General features: G+C 34.0%; 2 protein-coding genes across 3 annotated transcripts in view; both read right to left on the bottom strand.

Annotated features, from left to right (window-relative positions):
- Positions 1–1,009: 1,009 nt before the first annotated feature.
- LOC105211076 (longitudinals lacking protein, isoforms H/M/V) lies at positions 1,010–13,518 on the bottom strand. 2 transcript variants are annotated; one of them, XM_011182348.3, is made up of 8 exons: positions 13,373–13,518; positions 11,514–11,935; positions 11,105–11,452; positions 10,680–10,875; positions 10,321–10,568; positions 10,140–10,248; positions 3,585–4,774; positions 1,010–3,403 (listed from the first exon to the last, which is right to left on the bottom strand). In XM_011182348.3, exons 2-8 carry the CDS (start codon positions 11,682–11,684, stop codon positions 3,059–3,061), a joined length of 2,607 nt encoding a protein of 868 aa, XP_011180650.1. In that variant the 5' UTR covers positions 11,685–11,935; positions 13,373–13,518; the 3' UTR covers positions 1,010–3,058. The 2 variants fall into 2 exon arrangements, with proteins under 2 accessions (XP_011180650.1, XP_028895349.1); XM_029039516.2 differs by lacking the exons at positions 1,010–3,403; positions 3,585–4,774 and adding an exon at positions 5,525–7,943 and having other exon boundaries at positions 13,373–13,508.
- Positions 13,519–16,153: 2,635 nt separating this feature from the next.
- The window catches only part of LOC105211083 (titin), a 115,772-nt gene continuing 112,256 nt past the window's right edge, over positions 16,154–19,669 (bottom strand). The window contains exons 31-35 of the mRNA XM_054228878.1: positions 19,345–19,650; positions 18,137–18,241; positions 17,677–17,871; positions 17,297–17,599; positions 16,154–17,201 (exon numbers count right to left, since the gene is read on the bottom strand). Of these exons, the coding sequence (XP_054084853.1) occupies positions 17,011–17,201; positions 17,297–17,599; positions 17,677–17,871; positions 18,137–18,241; positions 19,345–19,650 (1,100 nt within the window). The 3' untranslated portion in view covers positions 16,154–17,010. The remainder of the gene's footprint in view (positions 17,202–17,296; positions 17,600–17,676; positions 17,872–18,136; positions 18,242–19,344; positions 19,651–19,669) is intronic.

Genomic DNA, 19,669 nt, shown 5'->3' with positions numbered 1-19,669 from the left:
AAACAACCATAAAATATTTGTTTTATTTGACAACAGTTGCCATATATTGTTCTTTAGTAGTGTTACAAATGGTTTTTAAAAGTTATAATCAGGTACTTTAAGATTAAAGTAGCTGACCAAATAATAAAAAATAAATCTTTCAAATATAACAACGTACATACTCGTCTGCATTTGCCAACAATCGTATTCAAAACATATATACATACATACAAGCATATGTGTGTGTATGTCACGAATACAAATATAAAATATGTTTCATCGTTATTTCCTTCAATTAAACAACTAAATATAATATACAATTTGTGTAATATAAAATTAAAGAATTTCAGCATCAATATTTCATATATGTATGTATAATATAACTAAAACTTTGTTGTTGCTTAATAAATTATATTGACTGTAAAAGAATTGTATAAATTTGGTTTATGTTTTCGAGTAATCGACTACTATGTATATACTCGTTTGACTTGATTAGTAAAAATGAAATTCGCATTTACAGTGCGACATACTTATATAAATATACATATTTGTGGTATATAAAATTAAGTGTCAATTACTGTTGCACATTTCTCAACATTTAATCTTAAATTAGATTCGAAAAATAAAATTGCAACTAAACGTACTTAACATTTCACATTTCGCTCTTTTTTCCTGCAGTGTATGTTTGAAATTTCACATGTAAAAACATACTGTACATACCTATGCATATACATACATATGTACATATGTATATAACAGCAAAAAGAGTTGAAAACTAAAATGAGGTATTTCACTTAACTAATAATGTTCACTAAACAATTGCATACTATGTAGCATACATTCCAATAATGTCAGTTTTTATCATTTAAATGAAACCATATTTACTTGGAGCCAACATTTCCATATTAACATATGTATATAATATGTTTCTATAACAACTATGACCTTGTACGCAATTATTTTGCTGTTTGCTTTAAAAACTTCGCAAGGGCGAGTATGTTTTTTTTAATGAATTTAGTTATACCAACAGTAACCACTATTGAAAAAAACGTTAATACCAATTGCATTGTTTTGTAGAAATAAACAAAAAATCTGACAAATGTTGTTTAAAAAACAATCTAACAATAAAGTTTTAGGCTCTTAGTGTTTTGGTGGGTACCTGGCGACTGTTAAACAGCATATTTTTCGTTTATTGTTCAATTTGTAAGTTAGCATTAGTTTTTATATGGTTCAAAAAATTAAACTAAATAAAAAATTAAATATAATAATGCAAAGCACTGTCATTAAAGTTAAGTTTGAGCAAGTTAAAATTATTAAATATAATTTTCATAAACAAAATAAACATAAAAACATTTGAAAATTACGTTAAAAGTAATATTCCAAAAATTATTATTTTTATAATTAAAAATATCTTACACAATTAATATAAATAAATTTTAATTTTTAGAATTTCATATTTAAAGAAAATATCGTTAAAACGACACAACGCACTTGCCGAAATGCTTAAGAAGCATTTAAGTAAATTAAAGTGCTACATTAAAAAAAATTTAAACTTTTTTTTCGAAAGTAGTTAGTGTATTCTTTATAAATTTGATATGAATTTTTAAATTAATAAAAAATATTAGAAACAAGTGTGTTTCGGTTTCATTTTAAAATTTATCGAAATGTTACAAATTAAAAAAACTACAATTCGCTGTAAAATTTAGCATAACATAAATTAAATAAAAAAGCAGCTACATATATGCATAGCAGTATAGAAATATATTGCGTTTTATTAACGGTCGTTCGTTCTAGCCATAATTTTCACATAATGTATGTACCAAATTTTGAAAAATTACTCAATTCGAAACACAAATTTACTAAAAAAATGTCGGCTACTTGAGATTTTAACAAAACAAAAAAACAAATTGCATTGTTTTTGTAATGCATATTAATTTTAGAAATTGTATGTCGACATATTTTGGATACAGTAACCCAAAGTGACTGTTTTGTTTAACAACTCACAGTAAAACAAAGCAAAAAAGTGTTTAGAAATGTATGCTTTAAATAAACTGAGCCAAAATTAAACCAAACAGCTTTCGCTATAAATTTATAGGTTAACCTACATATGTACATATACATACATAAGTAATTAATAATGCTTAAAATAAATATATGTCTATTTAAAAAACCCCCAGTACTCGCACATACATTTGTACATATGTTTAGATTACTTCTTTAAGTTTACAATGCAATAACCAAATCATCACGCTCACGTAATAAATGACAATATGGCACGCTGTTTTTTTAATTGAGGCCCCAAAGGTGGTTTCCTCAATAGCTCAAAACTGCATTTTCTTTGTTGAAGTGTGTGAGGAGTGTGCGTGCCCGCTGAATTGTGTTTGTGGCAACAATTAACAAAAACCTATTTTATAAGTATGCATATGATAAGTTTCGCTTTTTTTCCATTAAAACGTCTTACATTCAAAAAGTGAGTTGTTCATTTTAAAGATAAAATATGTGAAAAATATAAATATTTCCTTTGTACCAATGCTTGGTGCGTAAACAACGTATGCACTAAGCTCGCGCTCATTAAATACATACATACATATATATACCAAAAAGATTCACAAAAAAGTTTTCATCGCCATATACATACATATGTACATTTCTACCAATTGCACTGACAAAATTCATCATGCATCATGCTGTATGTAGTGCATTAAAATGGACTTTGTTGCACAGCAACAAGTCTTCAAGTGACAAAATTGCAATTTGTACGTTGGTACAAATCTGTCTTCAAGTACATAACCTCTTTAGTTTCTTGCATTTTCAGCGATTTTTTTTTCGTTTTTCGAATACAAATATTAATATCGTGCACTCCATGCAAATTCAATTTGCACTAGTGGAGTTCAGATAATATGTTTAAGTTTTTTTTTTTATTAATAGGTGGGACTTATAAGATGCACACCTTTGAACCAAAGTCAAAGGTTAACTTAGCCCACCTTACAAACAACAATTTTTTTTGATCTCCTACAGCTGCTGCTGCTGGTTCAACAATAAATAGTTTTCAAAGTTTCATCTGCAGCATTTAGCGCTTTCAAATGGATTCAGTTTTGGAATATAGCCGTGTGCTATTACCGCCACTGCCACTATTGCCACTCCTGCCGGTGGTACCTGAGTAAGATTTACTACTATTGCCATCATTGCCGGTTGAAGTATTGGCCGCTTCATTGTTTTGCCGCTCATGATACTCCTGAAAACATGGTACAATGCATAAATTCGTTTGACATTCGGGACAGTGGTATTTGGTTTTGCGCCGCAAAATTCTACCATGTCCATCTATAGTGTTCCAACAAAAATTACAGCCCAGTGCCGGCCCGGGCCGTATAACAGGACAATGACTGGAGCGAGGATTCTCCAATGTGATGATCTCCTGAGAGGTCTGCAAGGAAGCATAAAAGTTTATAGTTTATTTAGATTTTTGTTGCATTACAGTTATCTTTCAGGGAAACTTTAACCGTAAGACAAAGTTATACAACTAAATTAACGTTATTCGATTAGTAATGAGCGAGGGTTATTTGCAACGAACAAATACAAAATTTACAACATTCTCTAGTACTCACTTGTGGAGAAGACACTGATCTTTGCAATTCCTCGCTCTTTACGCGCAACGAAGGCAAGTGTTCAAATGAACTGCTGCCCATAGCTGCAGCGCCAGGATGTAAACTACTCATACGTTCCGATAGCATAACACTAGATGTTGATTTCGAACTACGAATCTTGCTTGTTGTTGTTGGCGGTGGTGTATTCGATTCCGCTGAACGAACACGCTCCAAGGGTGCCGAACTAATAGTCGACGTATTAGTATGTACGCCGCCCATAGATGAATGGGTACTTGGTGAATTGTTACGGCCACGTGCATCGCCGTCATCAATATAAGTAGTGGTGAAATGTGGTATGCTGAGCACTTTTGACGGACTAGCCGATGAAGCACTCCCCGCGCCGACTATCTCATTCGACGTGCCACTACTACCGCTAGACACAATTTGTTGTGGCACCACGTATTGCGACGAGCCAACTGGTGGTGGCGAACCGCCGGACGTGTACATCGATTCGGGTAGTGATATGTGGTGTGAATGATGTAATGGAACGCTGGTGATATGACTAGTACCGGCACTGCTGTTAGCGCCACTGGTTGTACAAGATAGTGGATGTGAATACTGACGATGTAGCGGTGCAAACGGATTTGTGCCACCACCAACGATTAATGCGCCAGCGCCACTAAGTGAATGTTGCGTGGGCAGTAATGGATCCGAATGTTGTTTCATCAGAAATGGTGTACTCTGCGGTACAGAGAGCAAATGGGGTGACGATGGTGTCAAACTGGGCGCCGGTTCGGATGAATGACGTTCAATACGCGTCGGCACTGTCAGTAGGTGATGATGACTGGGATGCAATTGTAGCGCATGTGCCGGGATGTAGTTTGAATGTGAACTACCACCGGGCGAATTGCTAAAGGGATCGAAATCGACACCACTTCCTTGGTGGGGTTCCGGTGAAACCTGTGCATTTGATAGACTATCACTATCGCGTTTAACACGCGGTTGTCGTGTTAGTACACGATTCCGTTTCGTACCCATTTGCTGTTGTTGTTGCGAATGTTGATGTTGCAATTGTACTGGCGAATGCTGTTGTTGTTGTTGAGAGAGCAGGCTGGTCGGTGACGGTGACATTGCCATATTAACAGCGCGTGGTGAACATTCTGGCTGTGCGACAATTGTGGAGACGTTAGCATTTGACGGCTGTGATATATCTGAAAATGAATAAGAGTGAATATTAGTTAAGGAGAAGCGATGAATTCAATTTGTTGGCTGAAATCGAAGGAGCAGTACTGGATTGCTAAAACATTACGAAGAAAAGAAGCTGAGAGTAGAGATCACATAAGGCCTACAGCTTTATCAATGCACATTCTTAACGGAATATTAATATGGCTGCCAGGAATTTAACTCCTAACCTGCGAAGTGAAAATGAACTTGTAATTGGAAAAACGATTTCTAAGTAATGTATATTTTTAAATAATAGAAATCGTTGACAAGTAAAGAGTCTTCAAAGTCTTTAAGAAAAATATGCTTCGTGGTTGATTCTCAAGTTTCTTGATATCAATCCGAAAATATTCTGATATCAATTGTTTGTCAAGAATATTAATTTTCCAATCACTTCATCAATACTAATTATGTTCGTAATTTTAGCAACCATAAATAAATAAGCTTAAGTATAATATCTGTATGAAGTAAAATTACACCATGTCGAGTATATTTTTTATAAACTATTTATATTTATTTCTTTACACGTATATCGCACATTTATTAAATTTAAGGATATCATTTGTATTTATACTTTAATTCTTAATTTCGCTGGTTTTTGAAATATGCACTCTATTAATTATTTTTAGTTAAAAAACAAAAACTTTTTTTTTATAATAAATAGTTACGCAGTTAAGTCTATCAGAAGATGGCGCACTGCTTTCTGTGCTTTGTGTGTGTATGTGTTTTTTTTTTATATATATATGTATTTTTCACGGTCGTTTTGCTTGTTCTGCTTCACTGTACAAAAAATTGTTTCCTAAAACTACAAAAAATCGATCTCAAAATTGTTTTATTATTTTCTTAAGGAACGCCTTTAATTGTGGCATTGCTGCTTCTGGTCTGTTGAGTGTGGTGTGTATGTTAGAAGAATTAATTGCAATTTCTATTATGCACTACTGTAGTTCACGTTTGCAAATAGTTATAACTACCAACACTAACTATGTATGATGATAGATAGAACTTGTTTGTATAAGAAAATTAATCAATATACAAATTATTATAAAATGACAATTAAAAAATCAGTAATTTTTTTGTTTGCGTACTGTACATATCAGATAACTTTAACATTATTTTAGTGTATATATATTTATATATGTATGCATTTATAGGTATTATATATATATATGTTATTTTGCCAAGAAGTTTTAAAAAATATTTACTTAATTAAGCTACATACGATCTTAGGGTATTTATGAATTATGTATTACTTTTTTCCAAACAATTTCGAGTTTACGCTCAACGCGTGTGTCTATTTCACTTTTGTTATCGTTAATAGGTATTATACGCGTCAGTGTTTTTGCGGTGCACAAAAATGTGAAATTTAACTGCTATCGCGCTATCTTTCCACATGGCATTGAGATAAAATGGTATAAAATAGGTACCGCACATTGGGTACACCGCACAAAACGCTTTGTATATATGTATAGTATATGTGTTTCTGCATTTTCGATGAATTTTATTCAGTTGAATTAGATTTCCTGTATTGCCATTTTTCTGCTTCCTATGACTATCGCTTATTTGTTGATCCCAATAATTTGGTTGATTTCATTTAAGTTCATGTTATGAAAAGCGCTGTCCCAGCTGGTGCACCGCTATGAGCGAGCGCCAATGGATGTGAGTGTGCCAATACCGTATGATTGCCACCACCACCACTACCGCCACCCACTACACCAGCCGCACCAGTCACACTAGCAATGCTATGATGTGTGGGATGTGTTGCTGTTTGTATTATGGCTGTTGTTATTGGATGTGTATGTGTGGTGGCTGCTACTGCTACCGTTTGTTGGTGTTGCTGTTGATGCTGTTGTGCAATGTGCATCGAAATCGTCGTCGCAGTGTTTGCACCCGAAACTGAATTCTATATTGAATTGAAGTTAATACTTTGTAAATTCATTGCAGCTGCCGGATTAACGTTGATAGTGCCCGTACCGGTGCCAGCACCGACACCGGTCGCATCAATATATCGCTGTCTGGACACGGTATGCAGACCAGCCGCCGAGAAGTCCATATGTCGCGGATCTAAAAAGTTCATTACACCCATAGCCGGGTGTGCGCCGCCAGCACCGCTAGCTGAGCCAGTATGATGTGGTGTACACATCACCGACGGTGTAGGCGTATCAGCTGGAGGCGGTATTTGCATATTCAATGCAGCTGATTGAGCAGCCGCAGCTACAGCGGCGGTTAGGTGTTCGTAATTTTCATTGGTCGTATCATCGGTAGCGGTGTTCGGTGGTGTTGGTGATGGTGACATATTTGGTTCTTGCTTAACGACACGTGCTTTGATGCTGGGCCTCGATACGGGGTAACCGCGTTTCTTGTACTCTAACCACAATGTACGATTATTTACGCCGAAAAGACGTGCAGCCTTACAGAAACCAATACCACCGGAACGTACTGCCTCCAAAGCGCGTATGAAGTTCTCATCGCCTTGCGGATTGACAGAACGTTTACGTTTTGCACCTTGATTGCCACCGCTGCCGCTATTTGTATTTCCTCCACTTGAGCTGCTGCTGCCGCCAGCACCGGCCGCATTACCACCACCACCACTACTACCTCCACTTGCAGCGGCATTGGCGGCGGAAACGTTACTACCGCCACTGCCTGATGCATTTCCTGTAACATCGTTGGGATGTACGGGTGATTGTATGGGCGTAGGACCTTGACTGTACACCGATTGTACCATGCTGGATTCATTGGGTGAAGTTGGTGATAGGTTTTGTGCTGCCGCACCGGCTCCGCCATAATTGCTGACTAGGCTATTCACAGTGATGATCTGTGGCGAATATGTGGTTGCGGCATTTTGTTGCTGTTGCTGTTGCTGTTGTTGCTGCTGCTGTTGTTGTTGCTGCTGCTGCTGTTGTTGCTGTTGATAGTGTAACTGTTGAAAATGCTGTTGTTGCTGTTGCTGCTGCTGCTGTTGTCCAGCAGCCGCTTGTTGGGCTGACTCCTGCGCGTGTTGCTGTCGTTGATGTTGCTGTGGATCACTATTTGATGCGTTCGCTTGTTGTGCGCCAGAGCTGCCACCAGCGTTCCCGCCGCCGTTGCCAATCAAATTTGGCTGACAAGTCGATAGCGAAAAGCGTGAATAGTTCGAGTCAACGACCGTCCATTGCAGACCTGGGAAGGGGAGAGAGAGTAAGAGAGTGTGAGAGGTTTTGTATTTTTTTTTGTTGTTCACTAACACCACTATTAAGTGCAACTATTTTGGTGTATCGTATACTTTAGTTTCATTTTATTACATTTCTTTTTTTGTATTAAGTTTTTTCAACTAACTAGTTATTAACTACAATTACTTTATCACAAAATATACCAACAAATTGGCTCGTTTTTATTGGATTGAGAGAGAAACAGAGACTTTGAAAGTTATAGAAAAAAAACAAGGGACGCTTATGCTCAAGAATTTTTGTAGAAATTATTTCACAAGCTTTATTTAAATGTAAATATTTTCAAACAAAAGCATTAAATCAGTGCTATTTAAGTTTCATTATTATATTATACAGCAACGATCACACTTTGCTTGCTACAAATGAGGTAAAAATTTATAATTTTGATCAGACTCTGTGCATAGCTCTCTCCTGATCCCCAAGTACAGCAAGATAGGTCTCATAAAAGATTATCAGCTTTACGTATACGTATAGCGGTAGTTTTTTAATATTATTTTTCTTACTTTTATCTTAAATGTATAATGTAAAATAAATTATTATATTTATCACTTATTTAATTTGTATATTCTGGCATAATTAGCTTACACTCTTCTGCGCTATTGTTATTTTAACTTTATAAATAAAATTTCTGCTACATTGTTGTTATAAATTCCGATATATGAATTTTTAATTTTTTTTTTTTTTTGTTAACCCTAATGTTATACGCAGGTCATTCGCAGCCTTAATATTAAAAAAAAAATTAAAGACTAAGAATGTTCTATTATGAATGATTCAACATATAGAGTATGGCTATGTTATAAAGCAGATATTTAAAATGGAAATGTGATGCTATTGAGAAGGAAATTTACCCAAATGTCATGAATCCCTAAAATAACCAGGTTAACACAAGTATAAAATCAAATTGACAGAAAAAATGCATACATATATTTTTGTAAAAGAGAGTTTCTCAATTGACATAACAAAAAATTGTATACCAAACGACGACTTCTACGGTGCAAAAGAAACCATTAGCTTGGAAAGTAACAGCATGAATCCTAAAACAAAGATCTAACGAATTTGTACAAACGAAATTATCCGCCTAAAACCTCTCAATTCCGCAGTAAAACTATTTTGGAGAAGTCTTTGAAGTTTCGACCTTCTTCAAACATTCAGACACCATACATAAGACCTTCTTATTCTGCTCATATAAAATGAGTTTGTAAATGCATTCGAAACTACAATGACACAGTGATTGGAAAAACTTGGGAAACCTTTCTTAAAGAGGTTAGGGGTAGTCAGGATTAATTATTTTTTTGCATTTTCGTTAAGTGTAATATCTCAAAAATATTTTCCGAAAATTTGAAGTTAATCCGATAATTACTTTTCGAGTTCTTCGACCAATAACAAGGATTGCTCGGAGACTCCAAAGCGCTCGGGAGCATGTCGCTATCGGCAGCTGCATACAACCGCGAACGACGACACTCGGGAAGGCATAATGCTTCGTGGCAACACTTTAAATGTGTTTTTCTCAAAACTATTTAACTCGAAAACCGATCAGTAGATTTTAATGAAATTTATACAGCTTTTAAAATACATAATAAACTTAGGCCTGATCAAAGGATATTTTTTTCAAAAATTTTGATTTTTTTAAGACCAATTAACTGTTGTTTTTTCCAGAAAATATAGAAAAAAAATTTCACAGATGCCGACATTTTGTTAATTTTGAAAAAAATAAAATAATAATAAATATGAATTTAAAATTAAAAAGGATATTATTTATTTCAAAAACTAATTTTTCTTATCCGATTGATTTTAAATGAATCTCAGAGGACTTTTGATAGTCACCGCAAGGACCTTTTTTGGAACAGAGTCAACACAAACAGCTATATCTTTGGAAATTATATAAATTTTTTGTAAATTTTCGTGATCTCAAGTCAAAAAATTTCGTAATACTGCCATATTATGATTATAATTTAATAGCAAAAAACAAAAAATATTGAAAATTCCCATTTTTCGTGTCTCTGACTACCTCTAATCCCTTAATATACGCTAAATTATTGTCAATAACAATTTTTTCTCACAAAAATCAAAAATATATTGTAAATTTATACTAATTTTTACGCCTACTGCGTGCCAACTAATAAATGAAAATGTTGGAATTACTACTCACCAGAATGAGATGATTGAGAATTTGGTGCATCATGCTCTGAAGGAGTTGTAGCAGCAGATATGTCCAATGGCATCGATTGTTGTACGCTGCTCATGTCGACTTCAGGTTTCTATATATGAAAATAAAAAATAAAATTGTTTATTATGCAAATAAATGTAAAAAAAAAATATATTTTAATTACAATTTGCATGTGTACATGTCCATGACCACCGTCCAAGCTATCATCCTGTGGATGTGGTTCAACCTCAGTGCTAGATGATTCTTTCAACAATTTTGTAGCGTGTAGTGTGTGAGTTGGCATGCCACTGATGGTACCACCTGTGGTGCCAAAAGACATCTGTCCCATCTGTGTAAGACTTATGCCGCCAGTATTATTTCCACTGTCCAAAGAAGTATGTTGCTCGTCCGAATTGGTGCGATCGCCAGATCCTAAAATATGGTATTATAAAATGATTTTAGTAACTTATAAATACATATGTATTATAATACCATATATAATATGTATACGACTGATTTTTTAAAAACATTTATTAAACATACCATTATTTGAAGATTTCCGAAGTCGTTTTCGTCTAGTTGCCGGTGAAGCTCCCGCACCTAATGGTGAGGGAGTACGTCTTAATTGATGATGTTGCTGTTGCTGCTGTTGTGATGTTTGCGTTTGGCTATTTTGTTGTTGTTGATGGGGATGGGTTTGAAACTGGGTTTCACTGTGCTGACCATGGTGATGCTGCGGCTATGAGAAAAAACAGATAAATTATTAATTTACACTTAACAAATACATTTTTATATTACTAAATAGAACGATTTTATGCCTAATGGGAAATAATTATAAATTTAATTTGTTCATGATATCAAAGACTAATGTTACAAGTTATTATAAGTTAGTTATGTTAATTAGGATCTCGTAACAAAACTAAACACTGCAGCATATTTCAAACATTTATGTATTCTTTTGCATTTACCTCCCAGAGCGTCTCATTTATGCTACCACCAGCACTACTACCCATGCCGCCGCTATTAACACCACTGCTACTTTGGCCATTGCTGCCAGTACTACCGCTACCCACTAAATCGGTGGGTTCATTCGATGATTTACTTTCAGATTTAGTTAAATTGGCAGGATCGGTGGGCATTTCAGCAAGTCCTTTGATTTTAAGCATCTCAGCCGTTTTTAGAATGTGTGGTAACTGCTCTTGTGATACATTCACTTCTCCATAGTACATAAAATCAACCATAGTCTTAAGGTCATCATATTGGACATCTTTAAGTATTACAATTGGGTGTTGACAGGGATTCGATGTAAATAGTGTCTAAGGATTAAATTATTACGGTCAAAGTTCATTTCATTTTTAATTAGTTTTAGAAACTTACTTGAAAATATGAGCTGCAAGCAGAGAGTACAATTTTGTGGGCTTGTAGTTGTCGACCTTCTGCTGCTAAGGTGACGTCCACTAAAGTGCCATTATGGAGTAACGAAGAACATACCGAAATGAAATTCGGTTGATGGTTATTCCAGCGCAAACAAAACTGTTGCACCGACATGATCAAAGCTTATTTGACCGACGTCGCCGGCAAAGTAATCGTTGTAGTTGTCTATAAATGTTTTATTTTTCTTATTTATCCACTAAAAATATCGAAGTATCCAAAAGAGTTGTCTGTGTCTGTTTAGCAGGATTTTCTAGTATAAGATTTTCCCTCAGTAGCGTTTATACATGCTGCTTTCAATACCGTACTAACGCACAATGTTTGTTTTTATATTTGTAATCAGATACTCCCGCTTTCGTTTACATGGTCTATATAAAAAGAAAGTTATAGATATATTTAAATTATTATTTCACATTTGGTAATTAGTTCGTTTTTTAACAAAAACATTAATGGAACTGATTTTTGTATAATCCACAGTTTTCGTCAATATACAGACTTATCAAATATTGCTGGTCGTTTTGTCGTTTCTGCTGCGTATACACATTTGTTCTCAGCCAATACAATAACAATAACGACACGCCAGCTTTTATGCTATCGGTCAGCACAGCTTTCTTATTAGACGAAAAATAATAACAAATAAAGAACATCTACGTAACGAAATTTAATAGTTTTGCTAGTGTGCGTTTGTGTTTTGTGGAAGACCTTGAATGACGTCATTTGCGCGTATTTTCTTTTACAATGAAAATTTTCCGACACTTAATTTTTTCCTCGCACTAGTTTTAATACATGAAATTCATTATGTTACCAGTTGTTTTTATAAATAAGTATATTATTAGCAATTTTCTAGTTTTACGGACGTCGAGTTTTGTCAGCGTACAAGTTCTGATATTATCTCATGAACTGTTGATCGATTTTAGTGTATTTATATAGCCAACACTCAAACCGACCATTATAATGATCGTCTGGAATTTTTAAATGTTAATAACCAAAATAAGCGTGGTTTAGTTGTTATGGAAAAGTTTTTCTTCAACACTTCAGTCCTTGAACTTTGATGAATGAAAACTTAAGAATAATGGTGGAAACACTGTCGCACTGGCGGGTATGTACATGGTAAAAGCGTACTCTATACATTGTAAACATTACAACCGTTCTCCCTATTTACAGCGTTGTTGCTTAACGCGCATACGACAAGGTATAAATATCATATCTAATTATCGCAAAATTATTGTAAACTTTACACTTTTTAACGTTATAAGTAGATAATTCTAATTTTTTAATGAACCATTTGATTTTTCTTATTCACTTTTTGCTTCATTCTACTAAATGCAACCGTGCGCAAGACGATTAAGAACACACGAAGCAGAAGGGGTGCTATGTTCGTCTTCGTTTTCATTTGCATACTTTGTTCAATGATTTTTTTTTTCACTTATATTTTTTATTCTTGAATACTTTCAACATAATTAGACTGTTGCATAAACTTCATTAAACACTGTCTAGCATTAGTATATATCAATAAAGCAGTTAAATTTGTTGAAATGTTTTTACTGCTTTACACGTTTCAGAATGTGTGGACCATGAAGAAACCAAATACAAAATGGCGCGTTCGCATAGAATTTTCGCTACATCGCAAACAGCACACCCTGGCCAGTCTTCGTGTGTTTACTTTCAGTATATTGAATACACAAAACTTAATTTATTCACTTATTTCTTATGCACAATAACTGAAAATTATAAACTATTAAATTTACAACTACAAATGATGCACTTTTTCAATTCAATTTGTTGCAAAGAAAAATGTATCTTACTTTTCTTTCAGAGGATAGCACAGCAAAACTAGTAAAAAGAGCTGACACCGAGGAACTGTTTCTTTATGTAATGAGAAATTGCGCAGTGCTGCCTGATGCACATAATTAAATATGAATTTGTAAATTCAATGATTTTTTCTAGATTTTAGACAATAAATATATTTATAAATAAACAAAATAAATAAAAAACTATTGAAATTATTTAAATTAGAATTATTACATGTTGCTGGGCTGAATAAAAAATACAAATAAAATATAAACTAAGTAGCTTGTGAACTCTGCAATTATGCTTCTTCTTCTAAAATGGCGCACATTTTTGACGAAATGTCAGTAAATTTTTGCACAAACGCGTCGGTTAACGGTTCGTAAAGGTGAATGTGAGAAAAGTGCTTTATATTAAATATTTTAGTGAAATTATTATTGATTCTGTGAAAAGAAAGTGCGAAATATGTAATAAACATGTTTGTACGTTCGTAATTAATGAAAAAAGTGAATTAATGTGTTGTGATCAAAAGTAATTTATGCGCTTGTAAACTGCTTGCTCTGATAGGGTGCTCGTGCTGTAAGGTCGAATTGACATTTGTTGTAATGTACCGCTTTTAAAAGCGTACATGTGAACTCGCAAATTCTTGTGCATACGTGTGTATGTTTGTTTACGGATATAAATGAATGGAGTTGTTACATTAGTAGAGCAACCATAAAATCGGTCTTCCGCTGGTATATCGCTACAGGGTGCACATTATAATTGTAAATAGAAGAATTAAACTATAGTTGTTGTGTTGCGATTGGTACTTAATTGAATTCTAGCTATTATCAATGAAAAATTGATTAAAGTATGTAGAGGTTATTGTATTTTTAGTGATGATCCAAATATATAATTTGTCAAATTAAATAATATTGGTTAAAAAAGTTGTATGCCATTAAAAATTGTCATAAACTTTGAGTTGAATACATATTCCATATCGGGAGTAACAGTTTGAGAACTCGTGTAGTGTATATTTCCGTTAATGAGAAATATTGAGTAGGCCACAGTTAATCCGTTAAAAAAGCGATTCAAATATTTTTCGACAATCATAAGTTTGCGGTCATATGTATATGTAAGTAAATATATATAATATAATATACATAATTATAATAAATAACCTCTTATTTACATTTTTTTTCCTGTGCAATTTAAAAAAAAATAAAAATTGTCAAGTACTGAACTTTGTTCGTAAGTATTTTAGTACTTTTTCAAACAAAAAGTAATCTTATGAATTACTTCTGTATTATATACATATACAGTAGTACCTCGATTTCTGCACGTAACCGAAATCGCTGCAAGTATTGAGGATGTCGCAAGTATCGAGTATCCTTTTTTGCATATTAAATAATATAAACCTACTTTCGGTTTAAAATATTTTTTTTTCATATGCATTTCCATCAAAAAAGCCTTAAGTTCAATATGAATTAAGAATGAATTAAAAAAAATATTTTTTTGTTTGTATTGGGCAAGCTCGCTTGTTCAGTGCTACGTTGCTTCTGAGTTTCTGGATAAGTAGGCGTTGTTTTGCTCCGCCCATTCAAGGCAAATATTGAACGCCCTTATAGCTACCGCCGACGTAACTTTCTTGGTATTGAAGACTACGTCGTTTGTTTCTCCACCATCAGTAGGGTTATCATCATCGTCACAGTGAACTTCTTTTTGTGCGAAAGTAGGTGCAATGGTTCTACTTCTTAAAACTTGAAATGGTGTAAATGTTTAATGTGTCTTCAGCTGTAAACGTAACTCTGAAAGATGAATGTCTTCTTCATTATCCCATTCGGTTGTTACGTCAAACAATTTTTAAAATGATGACTTAATTGAAGACACAGTAATGGCATTTCATGCATTAGCTAACTAGATATTGCGTTTTTCAAGCTGATGCTTCGTAGAGCATCGTCTACTGTTTTTCCTCGTCGAAAGATGTGACCTATAAGCCTTGTTTTGTATTTAATTTTCGTAAGCCTTATGACGCTCTGGTCCAAGGGCTGTATAATAGCAGAACAGTTTGGAGAAAGGCACATTACCAATATTTGGCCATCAGTACTCTTAAACGCTCCTTATTTGGAGTGGCAGCGAGCATTATGAAAAACCAAAAAAGCCTTTTCGGGAATATTTTCGTCACGGAGCAACTATTTTATCTGCAATTTTAAGGAATTTGATAGAGAATTTTTTTAGAACAAAAAATCTGCAATCCTCTGGAACAAATGTTTTGTGAAACCATTCTTCAAATTCCAATTCTAGTCACCAAACACTTTTATTTCCGTGAGCGTAGATTCAATGATTTTCCTGTAACCATTCATTTTACTCCATGATTGTCGGTTTATTTTTTCTTTACTGATTTTATGTCACGGAGCCGAGGTATCTTTTGAGCGCACTAGAGTTCTATCAGGCAAAAGCTTCCGAAAGAGGCCCGACTCATCGGCAATGTTTTCCCTGTCATTATGGAAACGCACTATTCAAAACGTTAGTTAAAACTGGTTTAAATCTCACAGAAATGCACGGCGTAAGAGTCACAACAACTCTTCATCGAAATAAAACTGGACGTTTTCAGATTTTTAGTTAAACTAAGGAACCGTTACCAAGAGCAATAAGTTCTTGTCGCAAGTATCGAGGTCAAATTATTTGGATGTCGCAAGTACTGAGTACATAATGTAAAATATTTCTTTGTTGCAAGAATCGAGGTGTTGCAAGTATCGAGATACTACTGTATTTATATGACGGCCGGTGTATAAATACATATATTTGAAATAAACGACTTCTTGTTATTTTTTATTATTTTATTTTTATTTATGCATTCAGAACAATCATGTACATTTCATAATATACGATTTCTTTTACATACAAAAAGTATAATTGAGATTACAGACATGAAGTGAAGGTGAAATCGTGTGAGTTCCTTTAAAATGCTCGCACCTATATTTGCATTTGATAGTCTCCCAAAAGGTAAACTCATAATTTCCTCTTCACTTCACAACAGGAATATACAATAAATAATAACATTTTCGCACCAATTATTATTTATTGCATTTACAATTCACATTTATATATGTACTTGTTCTCTTTTTTACGTTTTCATAAATTTTGCGACATTTTTAATGTTTTCTTTGACATTTTGACATTTATCACAGATTTAATAAATAATAAACAAAACTAAATTTTATACATATGATATCGAAATTAATTTTTTAAATATTTCAAATTTTTTTTTGCGATTATTTTATGTCTTCTAAAATTGATATTTATAACATTTGAAACTTGAATTAAAATTCTTCACAATTCATTGGTTGTAAAAATTCTCTTCGCTCGCATTTTTAAACCTTTGTGGAAAAATTTCAATTATTGGAGACAAATATGGGTTGTGATTATTTCAAGTAAGTCATTTACAATGGCATTACATAATCAACATGTAATTAAAATTAATTAAAATCGCTGAATGAATATAAAACAGTTTCAAAAACTATACAATTAAGTGTACATACATCCACAAACACATGTGAAAGTATGCTGTATAAATATGAAAATTATCAGTAATTACATAAATTAAGTGAGATTTAGTAAAATTAGTAGTTTCGAAGCATTCATTGCTTTGTTGTTTTTTTTTATATTTTTATAATTATTTTGAAGATCTCTTCTTTTTGCTCTTTGGCAATTTCGCCCAAATGCGGAAGAAGTATTCATCGCGTCGCAGTAGTTTACCGCGCGCATACGAATGTATATCCGCATCCATATTGTGGTCACGTAACCACGACGATGTGTTGCACGAACTCATTTCAGTACGCGGTTCGTCAGGTAAACTCAAATGTCCTGCGAAATAAAAATAATAATCATTTAATTATAACATATAGAAAAGTATATTTTTTAATTAAATTTTACTGTAACTAAACAATGTGTAGCCTTACCTGCAGTGATAGCCACATATGACTCCTCCGATTCGAGCGGTTCGCTAAGACCGATTTCATTCTTTGCAAATATGCGTATCATATATTCATGATTCTCTTGCAAGTCACGTATTTGGAATCTTTGCACACCGGCCGGCACACGGCCCACCTCGATCCACATGGTCTTCTTCATGTCACGTATGGCAATGTGATAGCCGAGCAGTGGCGCACCACCATCTGACTCGGGTATACCCCATTCGAATACGTGCGCATTGGCAGCGAGTACACGCGCCTCCAATGGCGCAGTGGGCGGTGATGGAACAGCTAATTTGATGAAAAAAAATGGCATAGAAAATTTAAAAAATGATCATTATTATTTTAGATATATTTTTTATACTCACTTGCATGCGTTTTGAGTGCGACACTCTCGGTTACGGCTGGTGCACCTAATCCAACCGCATTTTCCGCCGACACTCTAAACCAGTATTCGCATTTTTCCTTCAAGTTATCCACGGTGTATTGGCGACAGTGTGCATCTAACGTGATTACCTTTGTCCATTTGGTCGATGTAGCCGAACGTTTTTCAATACAATAGCCTTGGGAAGATACAGATCCAGTTAGCGTTGCATTAAATTGTAAAATTAAACAAAAATTATATTTTTTAAAAGTTTTAAGAAACTTAAAGAGCTGCAATGAGTAGCTCTCGAGCTTTCAGCTTAATGTCCATAAAAGCACTTTAGCTTTTTGAAACAGCTTTCATTTGAGCTTTGCTGCAGACTAACAGTACTGCAATTCTAGTATAGACCATCAGGTAGTGTTTACCTAGAAATAGTAAAAGCCTTCTTTTTCGCTTGCACTTACCAGTTATCTCAGAGCCTCCATTGCTTGCTGGAACTTCCCAATCGAGGGTGACACTGCGATTCGTCACATCCGGAATGCGCAAATTTTGCGGAGGTGATGGAGGAGCTACACGTACATAAATAATTATTAGAAAATCTTATAAATAAATGTCTTATGTACATATATGATGAATTACTATTTATCTTGTTATGCTTCACATATGCTATGTACATACCTATATTCTCCCAAGCACGTACTGCATTTAGTACGATTCATTTGAATTAGTAGCATTATTTAAAGCGTGACAGCGTTTTGCGTGTAAGGAATTAAGCAAAGGTTTAATTAAATAAATGTTTTAATTTTAATTTAATAGTTATGGAAAAATTAGTATTCTTAATAAGAACGCATAAATATGTAATCTCTCGCTAAATAAAATTCGGATCATTTTAGTCAGGTACGTCTTACTTTCTTTTAGAAAATATCGTTTATTGCCTATGGAATGTTATAGAACCTACTAATTACATTAATTTAGAGAGACACTTCTTTTATAGTAGTAGAGGATACATTTTGAATGAGAAGATATGAAAGATCTTTTTTTGGAAGCTTTTGAAAACAGCAACACTATCTACGGGACAAATGGATATACGTATGACGATTATCTGATTTAAGAATGGCGATACGAGGTCCTTAATCTAATTCGATTCTAATCTTATAGACATTCCGAAAAGTAAGAAAAAGGTGCCGAACTACTAAAAAGTCGGTTATACTAGTTTAGGTCTCTTCGACATATCAAATTTTTCCCTTCTGCAAGCGTGTCCTTGGTGGATACTTAGCTAAATTTCTAAACATTCAGTCTATTTTATATATGACAGTTGTTTTGTTCGATTCGTCACTCTCCAATGTGAATGATGAATTGTTCTTGGTAGTTATCTAATCTCCACTATATCTAAGTACTCCGGCACTGTTCGTCATATCGGGGAGTATTTCGAAATTAGCTTTACTGGCAGGAAAATACAGTTAGTAAAGCTTTTAAAATTGCTTTAAGTAGATATTAAAATCAGTTATTTGTTGATGAAAAAGCAAGCATTTCAATTTTATGCAGTTTGTAAGTTAAAGCCTCTAATCTAATTTAAGTAGCATTAAAAATTGGTAAAACTACGTTATGATAAATATAGATATCTATAATTGTAAATAAAAAATGAAACATATAGTCTTAATGTGGCACTTACTTATTCTGCGGCCTACAACTATTTTGTCTTCAGTCTCAAGTGCCTCACTAATGCCAACTTCATTCTTTGCATAGATTTTGAATTGATATGCACGATCCTTGATCACCTCACTAACGAGTATGTTTGTAACGTTGCCGATCGTGCTGCCGAGCAGACGATATTCGGTTTCATGGAATTCTTTGATTTCGACAATGTATTCGATAATCTTTGAGCCGCCATCGCTTTCCGATGGTTCCCATGAGAGCGTAAATGCTGTATCTGTCATGCCGAAGACGTCTGTTGGGCCACGTGGCGCCGATGGTTTTTCTGCGATAAATAAAAAATG

Source organism: Zeugodacus cucurbitae, chromosome 4 (genome assembly GCF_028554725.1).
Source record: "Zeugodacus cucurbitae isolate PBARC_wt_2022May chromosome 4, idZeuCucr1.2, whole genome shotgun sequence".
Classification (NCBI taxonomy): domain Eukaryota; kingdom Metazoa; phylum Arthropoda; class Insecta; order Diptera; family Tephritidae; genus Zeugodacus; species Zeugodacus cucurbitae.
The sequence above is the reverse complement of the archived record's forward strand: the minus strand, read 5'-3'. Positions and strand labels throughout refer to the sequence as shown.

What these genes read in the sequence shown, in the direction of transcription:
- LOC105211076 (XM_011182348.3), bottom strand. Translation starts at nt 11,684, where the DNA reads ATGTCGGTGCAACAGTTTTGTTTGCGCTGGAATAACCATCAACCGAAT. An exon ending in TAAATGAGACGCTCTGGGAG is followed by an intron (nt 10,876 to 11,104) that starts GTAAATGCAAAA and finishes TTTTTCTCATAG; the next exon opens with CCGCAGCATCACCATGGTCA. An exon ending in TTCTCAATCATCTCATTCTG is followed by an intron (nt 4,775 to 10,139) that starts GTGAGTAGTAAT and finishes ATTCATTTTCAG; the next exon opens with ATATATCACAGCCGTCAAAT.